Below are 10,971 nucleotides of genomic sequence, written 5' to 3'. Positions count from 1 at the left end.
GGCTTTACTTCACCGTAATTTCTAGCTGTGTCGAAGCTTCATGTTCACTTAACACGTGACCGAATAATACCACTAGCCATGGAAAGTGGGTATTTCTTCAGGTAACAAGCATGCTAACGTACAAAAGAGAAAGGTAGATTATAATCTAATAATTGTTATATGAGAGCTTCCGTTAACGCTTGAATTTCCACCCACCTCCAGTGTTATTTCACATAGCTTGATGGATACATTGTTTGGAACTTCCTGTCGACTCAGCCAGTAATCCGTTCACCAAGTGCTTGGCTGACTGACCGATAGATCGCGCACGAGAGTTTGTGGCTGAGCGAATCGCGTTGCGCGCGAGGTCTGCCTGTCAGTTGCGTTTCGACGACACAACGAAGAAATCGGGAAGTGTCAAATGATACCTTGCTCGAGTTTCTTGTCACTGGAGAACAAGAGGAAGAAATATTCGGGAAATGTATCGACATCTCGAGGAAGATAGACATAACATTGTAAAACAGTGGGATTTGTACAAATGACAGTGATGACATCTGGAAAAACGTGGGAAGTGAAGTTCGTTAAAGAAGTACATTACATGTCGCCAGGCGGCCCTGTTTTCTTTGTGTAATTGGTGAGAAATTCTGTGATATTGCTCACACGTACGTCTGTAACAGTGTCTTCGAGTATTCTGCAAGATTCTAATCATAACTAGAGAAGTGCCAGTAAGACAAACATCGAAAAAATAAAGTGTGGAGGAAATGAAGTTTTTAAAGTTCAATTGTCTTGTCAAAGTGAGTGTTCAAGTTGTTAATAAGCTGTGTCAGGTGTGATCTAAGTTACCGATACGAGGAAGTGCAGAATGTGATATTGATATTGCTGCAGTTTCGATGTGAAATTATTGTTCGTAAGGTTTCTTTTGTGTTGTTTTGTGACCTTGGACAAGTTAAATTGCTGTCGAGTTGGTCAGTGAACTTCATTAATGCAAAAGTGATGTTAGGAGAGTTTTTACTCAATTATCTGACCGCGACCAACGTTGATTTTAAATGCATTTTCGTGTAATTTGTGCTTAAACACGGTAGGTGTCGCTAGTTAAGAGCTCAAAGTCGAAAATTCGGCGGTGGTGCGTGCCATCAACGTAAAACCATGGAAAAGCGTGGATAGTTCTCACGGATGCGTTCTTATCGATTTAACATCCTTTTCCGATACCAATCATGGTGAGGATGAAAGTGATAGAGGTGCTACCGAGCCTGTCGTCGAAATTCAAACTGGACGACGATAGTGTCGGTGGAAGTGTGAGAATTCCCAGGAGAAGGTCTTCGGCGTTTAGGCGGCAGGCGTCGTCGCGATTGCCCTCGACGACATGGCACCAGCATTACGATCAACCCAGACGAGAGCGAAGGCAGGAGCACTTGGTTCGTGGGGACTCTGACCGCGACCAGTGCGGCTGGGTTCGAGTCTTTGGCGGCACGGATGATTCCAGGGGGACCTTGGTGTACCTCACCCTTACAACAACTGTAAGAGACATTTGCAGAGACCTTGTCCTTACAGAAGAAACTTCAATATGGGTTCAGGTAAGACATTTTATTTACTTGTATACCTTGATAATCGTAGCAATGTATGAAGGATATAGAAGGCGAGACTTTTACCACGACGACAGTGAACGTTTTAGAACGTAGCAGTCAAGATAAATTTGACTTTGTTACGAGTGAAACCCAATCTAAAATTTCAAAATTTATACCACTTCAAGTAAACACGCTGTAAATTTGACTGTTTGTCAGTCTGGCAGTTTCTATGTTGGATGTGTTTCCATACGTTAAACGTTGTAGAAATACTCAGAGCGAAAGCTAGGGTAGATATTGTTTCGTTTGGGGCGAGAATAGATTTTGGCACCCTCTGAGCCAATTTGTGTTCACCCATCCTGCTTGGCACAAATAATCTCCTACACTTTTTAAAAAATATTCTCGCACAAAAATCTCTCGGAACCGTATGATATCAATAGCAAATAGAAGTTCATTTTATCTAATATTAGCTATCTTCTCTACAGCAATAATATTTTGCTAAGATAAAACTGTCCTTCAACAGTTTTGGAAATGTGCATTTGGCATTATTTATTTATTCTTTGTCGGGTAATTTACAACTAGTTATAATGCAGTGTATTCAGTACAATAATCCAGCATACAGAATAGTATTAATGTCTGTAATATCATACATCTGTATCTTAAGCAAGTAGTTTGAACTTGAAACGGCTCGTTGCGAGCAACAAAAATTTTCAGATTTATTTCTTTGCCAACTGGTAATACTGGTAAAGGTAGAGGGTAAAGTTCGCCGTGCACATAAAACCGTGCCATGAAGGCATATTTAGGGAATGTAGGGGTAAGGCCACATCAATGACGGCAATTAGGGGGGCGTGGTGGGGGCAGTTGACCCCCCCACTTTTTGCCACTCTTGCCTCCGCACTTTGCTAAACCTTATCTACCAAGGGAAAGTAAACTCCTTGCCCGCTAGTTTTGGAACCCGATCGCCTTCCTGGGCCCCACATATTCTCGATCTCGGCCATTTTGGAGATGATGTGATCAGCACCACGTTCCGGCTGCCCTAACTCCCCAGGGTTGCCCCCCAGGTACCCATTAATTTGAGGAACGGCTAATTCGACTTTTTCTTATTTCCCTATCTCCATCTAACGTGTTGGTTCAAAATGTAACGTTTAACTAGAATTTAAAGCCGGGTTAAAAAATGTTTGTTTTATTGCAGCCAAGAATTAGCCCTTTTCATCTATATTTCTCACTTGTTACATTTTTCATTTTTTTTAAAAAAAAAAATAAGCCACGTGGGACGCGAGAATACTTCAGGAGACAAGCCACGGTGGTCGCCCACTTCGCTCACTCCTTGCCACGCCTCTGTAATCACACATTTGCAAGATATGCTACATGCGATTTGCATACAAATTGCATATACGTACATATTCTGAAGAAAAAATATATTATAATTGTAATTATGCCATTAATTGCCCAAATAGTTTTTAGGATGTTATGTTCACAAGGACACATTAAACACACAATTTCCCCTAAAAATGCCTCTTTTCCAATTCAAGAGTAATAAATATTCTTAGCTTATTATATTGCTGGTAAGACTCTGTATACATGTGTGTACATACATATACGTAAGCACATACAATCCGAAGATTATGTTCGGTAGATAAGTTGAGTGCAAGGAAAATGGTTTTCTTTTCTTACGGACAACTTATTTTTCACTTGAAATGTTAGTTGAATTTCGTTTACTATATGAATGCTCACGTGATGTTGTTTTTATGGTTGATTTGAATGTTCTTTATGCAAACTTTCTGTCATGCGTATATTACCTGAAAAGGTAATATGATTATAGTATTTGCCCCATGCAATATTTGAAAGTATAGAGTTGCTTTTAACGCAGTTACAAGTAACCTTTTTCGAGTAACATAACTGTAACTAGTTACTTTATTAAGTAAATATAATTGTAGCTCGGTGTTACTTTTCCAGTTAATAAGTAATGAAATTAATGTTACTTTCACTTTCTGTACAGTTCAATAGCAATAAATTGTTAACCTTCATATTACTACATTTTGTTATGAAGAAGTGTTTTGCATACCGTAATTTTCTCAAATGTAAGGGTTTATTTTAAATTTTCTTACCTCTATATTTACATATTAAAATATACGAAATTTATTATAATCGACTAAAAATTAATATTAATTTTATATGAACTTGAGTGAAAAATTTAGAGTCATTTTGCAATTCAAACATGCAAAAGCTATGAAAAATTATAGTTTTAAATGACACCTACTTTTTTTAAAGTAACGATAACAAAGTCATATTTCATCAGGCTAATTGTAACTAAGTTACTTTTGAGCAAAGTAATTGTAACGTGGTTACTTTTTAAAAAGTAACTTTCGAAAACTGATCCTGTGTCGATTCACTGGTTGAACAGAATCCATAAGTACTGTTGAACGGAGAAACGTTAAAGAAAGTCCATTCAGAACATGACGTGAGTAGAAAAGAAAAGAGTGGAATGTTGTTATACTTCAGCACACACATAACATAACCCAGTCTCAATGCAAACAGACATGAATTTAAATCTTGTTTGATTAACGCTCCCATATTACCCGTCGATAGCACATTACATTTTTAGAATTGACACTTCGCAAATCCCATAGAAATTAGGTTGTGTCGACGACTTTGTTAAACTGAGGAGTTTGTTTTTGAGTCCACTTTATGCACAGAAAGGCTAATCGGGACTGAACCTACAGTTCAATATGGGAATGGAACAACTGTGTGTCTCCGCCGGGTATCGATATTCCTTGGTTATAAGGTTACTACCACGTCATCGGGAAGGCCCCGGAGATGAGAATGAGACGGACCTTTGTAAAATCGAGACGAGACCAAGAGCGAGACAGCGAGACGAGACCGAGACTTTGTGCCCGAAACTCTGTCTCGTTCGAGAGTTTGGTACGATATTGAAAAGTTTACCCAAACCAAATTTACTTTACTATGCCACATCTGCAAACATACCAAACGAATATACCAGCGTATTAAGAGATTCATTCGTCATAAATTCTGTTTGTAGTATTTGCAAAATCAAAACGTTGGCGGCAAATTTGAACAACCTGTGCTTCGTGGTTGCATATACATGTACAACATATTGAAAAATCATGTTTGCCTTAATGTCCTCAAAACGCTATGAAAGTTTCTACGGTGACACGATATAAATGTTGTTTAAACTATAGCTATACTTTGAGTATCGACTAATGTTGGGCGATATCGCCCAGACGATATATCGCGATATTGAAAAAAGTATTGTCCAGGCGATATCAACTAGACTATATATCGTCACGATATTTTGGCGATATATATCGTGTCTGTGATGTATCGTCACGATATCTGGCGATATATGCTTGTATATAGTGGATATGATATATCGCCTATATCACGATATGGAAAAAATATCGTATCATATCATCTGTGACGATATTTTCTTGACGATATATCGCGATATCAAATTTCCGATATCGTCCATCCCTAGTAGATGCAAGACGAGACCGAGAACGAGAGAATCTTTTAAAACTCGAGACAACATCGAGACCTGCCAAGTTACGTCTCCATACCATCCGCAATTGAAATATCTACGTGGCATATCTAGGAAAACTGTTGTTAAAGTTTTGCATATTCCTTGGTTACCAGGTTGCTTGTGGAGGAAATCCCCGAGTTTCAAACAATATAAAATGGCCTATCTTTAATTACGTATAATTATTAAGTGCCGTTAGGTACTACGATGTAATTTTACTAGTGAAAGCACTGAACAAAACATAGGTAATGTTTTGCAGTTTACTTCATCTAGAATATCAGTGTTTTATGATGTGATTCTTTAGAAATACTTCGGAGGCAAAAGCAACAAGAATTATGGCCAATGTGTGAAATCAACGGATATACGGGTATCGTACGCTGGGAATTTTTACAATGTATAAATATTTTAAAAGAATTTAAGAATTCAGGAAACTTCTGAGCATTGGAAAAATGTCAGGATTAACAGAAACTTGAAGAGTGTGGGTCTAAGCTCATAAGTGCATGAAAACCATCAATTTTACAATTTGCCCAGTTAATTGCTTTCACACTTTTTAAGTTTAATATTTTTCCTTTGGCCTTTACTCGTAATTCCGTAGCTTACATTGATTCATGAAGTTCCTCTTTTTCAATAATGTCTTAACAAAATTCTGTAAATATGGGCAAATTTCAAATTGTATGCAGGTAGGAATATTTTTTTACGCTGTTAGAATATACTTAAAAACTTGCAATAATCTACCATTAAGAGTTTGCAGAGAGCGCTACGACACCAGGGGTCCGACTTCGAATCCTGGCCTGGGCGTTCTTCATCACTTTCATCATATCATCACTCATCCTCATCGTCACGTATCAAAGTTAGGTAAAGACCTCAAAATTCAATGGTAACCCTAAATTCTATTTAAAATGACCGAACTTCAGTGAATCTGTCAGTGAATTTATTGACAGTGAAAGTCAGGGAAACGAAGCGTTCTGTTGGTCACTGATTTGGCACTGTCACTGTGACCGCGAGGCCTATATATCGCCGTGTTAATCAAGGAGGCGTGACTTCAGCTGACTTGTTACGTTGAGCTTTGGTGCCACTTCCAGTCGACCCAGAACTTGAAAAGAGACGAAGGCGTAATAAAAAAGTCAACAAGTGAGAATGGGCAACCGCAAACAATTCTCTAGTTCGGGGAGGGAGATTAGAAAAGTTGTCAGTTTAAGCGGGATATATTGATATCTTTATGTATCATAAAAAGTAAACAAGTGCAGAACGATGAAATAAGCGATAGAAAATGGGAGAAAGTAAAAATGAAGCGAAAGCAATTGCACACACACACACACACACACACATATATACAGAGAATTAAAGAGGAGGAAGGGAAGGAAGAAGAGGAAGTCAGAAATAGGTTGGAAGAGTAATGCAGAGCTTCCTTTATGCCAATTTTTTTTTCACAAGGACCCATCTGTAATATTTAACCCTGAAAACTGTCAAAATTTTATGAATGGCTATGTTTGAGCCCATGCTGTAAAAAAGGGTTGCATTTCTAAGCAATGATATTTTATTTGCGGATACCCTGCAGGTAGGCCTTACACATAAAAAAATCAAGCGTTAGACTAAAGCCCTTCATTTAAAAAATCGGCCTTAAAAATCCAAATTTTAAACTATTCTTACCCAAAATTCCACCATAATTTTCATACTTAGGATGCAATTTTGAGCAAAACATATTTCAATATCATAGAAAGTATAACTACTTCATTATCTACAAAATGAATTTTGTTCCAAGTCTGTAATGTTTCTGTAAACTGCTACATTATTTTAAAAAGCCGTGCAGCATGTTGGAAAAATGGCCGCTCCAGGAGAACTAAGGACAGGAATTTCTTTTAACATTGGTTTTGATATCTAGAAACATGTACAAAAGTATGTACTAAAATATTTTTTTCTAATATGGTCATGCAATCACCATTGGATGGTTTCGTATCGAATGACACTAGAGCAATTTTTAATCTTCCAGGAAGGTGGAGGGGGTGGGGGTTCAAGTAACTATCTTTGATGCTCTCTATAGTCTTCCATGCAAGAGAATGACATTTTACTGTAATTAGGAATTACCCTTTACAGGCACAGGAGAAGTAAGTTTGATTGAAAATGGTGGAATTTAGATTTCTTAATGGCATGTTTTTCGGCAATTTTTCAACCAATCTCATTTTTTTTGTTCGAAAGCTTTAAATATGATCTCTAATTTGTGTCCTTATCATTTTTTTCATTAAGATCAACCATATGCCTGAAAATTTGAAATTAGTGTGGAAATTTTACAGTAGCATAGCCTTTTCCTTTTTTGGAGATTCCAATTTGACGTAATTTCCTAATGGCAAAGGAGAAAACAACAAAATGTTAATAGGTGGTAAGCCGAAACTACTACTAACCTTTCATATATGAAACTGGGGAAAGGTCCAGAAACAATACGAGGTGTGGCAATAAAGCTTCCGGACTCATGCTATAACTGTAATAAGACTATTGAAATGTTGTACCTTTCAATGTAGTCCCCTGCCCGACCCCTACCCCGCTCTACGCGGATCTCCCACTGTTAGAAGCAGTGTTGCAGGTCATTTTCTGATAGGCTGTTCAAGAGTTGCATCTCTTTGGCTTTCACCGCATACAGGCTCGAACCGGGTTCCTTTTAACGCAAACGTGACTTTTGGGAAGAGTAAAGAGTCGCACGGGGCTAGGTCCGGCGAGTACGGTTGATATTTCAACACTGGCATGTTGTGTTTCCCCCCAAAAATATTCACAGATAGCACGTTGTGAATTGGCGCGTTGACCTGATGAAGAATCCATGAGCCATTCTTCCACATGTCTGCTCTCCTTCTCACCCGTTCACGAAGGGTCCCCGAAAGATTATTATAATACAACTGACTGGCAGTCTGACCTTCAGGCACCAAAGTAACGACCATAGTGACCTTGTCCATACTGTCTTGAGTTTTCGAAGAGCAAGGGCGGCCTGATCGTGGATCGTCCCCGACGCCTTCTTTACCCTCTTTGAACTTCTTAAACTACAGTACTCGAAAACTTGCGTGCGAAATAAGCACTGACGTGGGTTCTGGGGTGGATTCTGAATTAAACTTTGGGGGCGGGCGTATCAAACTCTAGGTCTTAGATCATTGATTGATTGATTGAGTTGGTGTTTTAAGTCCACTTTGTGCACAGTAAGGCTAATCGGGACTGCACCTACAGTTTCAAGCGGGATCCCAACCATTATGTGCCTCCACCGGCTATCGAACCCGGGACAGGTCTTAGATTATGTCGAGTACTTTAGTTAGACGGGGATTGAACATTAAATTGATGGGGGTATCCAATACTTGTGTATTACTATTGTTTTAGTCTGTTGCGGAAATTCTGGTGTGGAGACTGAGAATTTTTTTTTTTTGGATCAGACAATATCCACTCTAGTATGGGTAAAATAAGATTGGAGACGGAAATAATTATTAGAAAGCTGATTCCTTCTGAAATACATTCTTTAGGTCCCTCTGTACTTCCCCAGAAAAATCCCAAAAAATCCTGCTTGGGGAACACCCTTAAATTTTGAATAAACGGCCGCCATCTTGGATTTTTAAAAAAATGCGATAACTCAGTAATGGACAAACATAGGGAGATGGTGTTGGTGCCAATCGTTTCAGTTTTGGCAGAAGGAACTTATTACTGCAAGCAAAAGTGTAAAATATAGAGTTTATATAAATTTATTAACATATTATTGCATAAAACAGGTTTGAAAACATACAAAAACATAATTTTTTCAGAAAAGAATTGTAGAATTTGTTTGGAAACATTTCAAAATGAAAAATGAACACGTATACATAAACAGGTAGTGTTTGATATGTCTGACAAATTTCCGTCTTTTCTCGTCGTTTCAACAACCAAAAGATCCCCGTCACTAGGGGCCTGGAAAACTGGGAACTTTGCTTTCTGGAATTCTGTGCTAAGGAGTTCCAAAAAAACTTATTTTATTCTCAACGTTTGACAAGAAATTCTCTTTTGCAATTGTCACGGGGTTGGATGGAGTTACATCAACCCTCGCAGCTGATTTCCCTACAGCTCGTCGCATATGCACTGCATCTTTCGTACTTTTTTCATATCCGTCAAATACTACGATGACATTTGTTCCGTAATTTCGGTTCACGTAATCTAAGTAGGCATTGCACACATGACCATACGTTGCTGGACGGGGCCAATGTACTCTGTGCAAAAGATCCCCACCGTCGAAAGTTTGGGTTTTCCGGCAATTCATTGTTAATCGTGCACATCATGCAACTTTCTGGATGACAACGATGACTGCCAGTACCTGTTGTCTGACCTTATAGAGATGCTCTTACAGTTCAGTACCGACAGTGACAAGTTAACAGTGAAAGGCGTCTGCGGGAGCTTTTATCAGCAAGCTAAGGCAATACTGTTCTTATGACATCCAGCAAGAAATGTTTCAGGACTGTTGTTTCTTTTAGGCCCGTTGCATCGAGGATTTTAACGGACAAGTGGTACAGCGATAGAAAGAAAGACGCTGTGGAAGAAAAGAAGAGGATTATAGACACGACTATTACCATTCTCCAAGAAGAGATAAGATCTAAAGTTTATGATTGCTCGACATATCCAACCTACGAAGAAATATCGAAACATGGAGAAAATCAAGTAGGTGAGATGCTCACTCATCTGCTTTCTGGTCTAATGAAACCAGTAAAAGGTCCACCTTGCAATCAGAAGGTGTTGAGTGTTGCGCACTCTATCATTTCTTCGGTGCGTCGACGTTCATTTGTGTCAGCTGTGCAGGTTGAAATTGGAGTGTTTCTTCATAGGCGTTTCCGATCAAAACATCTAATTAACCTTCTGCATAATTTAGGCTGCTCTGTTTCCTACAGTGAAATCTGTAAGTATGAAACTTCCGTGACAACGAACACTTCAAGTGAAGTTCAGAAACATGGATTTGTGCAGTTTGTCTTCGATAATGCTGATCATAACACTCGAACTGTGGATGGACATGGAACCTTTCATGTGATGGGAGGAGTGCAGTGTGTGACGCCTTCTTCAGCTGTTCAGACGAGTTCTCGTGTTCCACGACCGAAGATTATACCAACGTCAACTGTTGTTGGAAAGTTTGGCTTCATCTCAATCGTCACTCACGACCGGCCCAAGAACCATGGATTGAATCGCCTGGTAATGGATTTGCGGCCGATGGATGCAGAAATCGGAACCTGATACCAATGGATTTGGATGGCGGGTCCCAAGTCAGCTGAAGAACCTCATACGGGATGGAGTGGTTTCATGGAGATTGCCGCAGGAAAAAGATCCTGCGAAAAGTCAGCAGTGATACCCTTGCCCTTCGTCAATCTTCAACCTTCTAACCAAACCCAATTAACACCTGTCTTCCTTTCGCGGTAGAAAAATAGAAGAATGCAGGAAGCAGCAACAAAGGTTTATTGTGACATTTGATCAGCCACTTTTCATTAAAGTCGTGGATATAATCTATCAGGCAGACGAAACTCATGATCCGTCCAAGGTAATCTTGAGATTAGGTGGATCTCGTCTGCTTATGAGTTACATGGGTGCGGTGAGCAAAACCATGGGTGGAAGTGGTATGGAAGAAATGTGGGGTGAGGTATTTGCCAAGAACGCTGTTGTCCAGATGGCTAATGGACATGCTTATGCAAGAGCATTATGAGCTCATTCGCTGTCTCAGGCAGCTATCGCTCATTTGATTTTGGAGTGTTGTGAGGAAGGCGGACTTTTGATCAGCTCTGAGGTCCAAACTCTCAGGGGAATTCACAGTGAGGTGTTAAAATTGTCCTCCTCCGCAGAATCTTTCTTTCCTATTCAAAGTGAAACCTTTACTGAGTGCGGTATCCAGTGTGATGAAGACACTTGAAGAAAGAAGTC

General features: G+C 39.3%; 1 protein-coding gene across 1 annotated transcript in view; it reads left to right on the top strand.

The window, feature by feature from the left end:
* The first annotated feature begins 314 nt into the window (after positions 1-314).
* Phlpp (PH domain leucine-rich repeat protein phosphatase) overlaps positions 315-10,971 on the top strand; it is a 219,580-nt gene continuing 208,923 nt past the window's right edge. The window contains exon 1 of the mRNA XM_083138376.1: positions 315-1,550. Coding sequence (XP_082994502.1) covers positions 1,191-1,550 — 360 coding nt within the window. The 5' untranslated portion in view covers positions 315-1,190. The remainder of the gene's footprint in view (positions 1,551-10,971) is intronic.

The sequence above is a fragment of the Lepisma saccharinum genome, chromosome 1, assembly GCF_977018435.1.
Source record: "Lepisma saccharinum chromosome 1, izLepSacc3.1, whole genome shotgun sequence".
NCBI classification, from domain to species: Eukaryota; Metazoa; Arthropoda; class Insecta; order Zygentoma; family Lepismatidae; genus Lepisma; species Lepisma saccharinum.
This window is presented reverse-complemented; position numbering and strand designations above follow the sequence as displayed.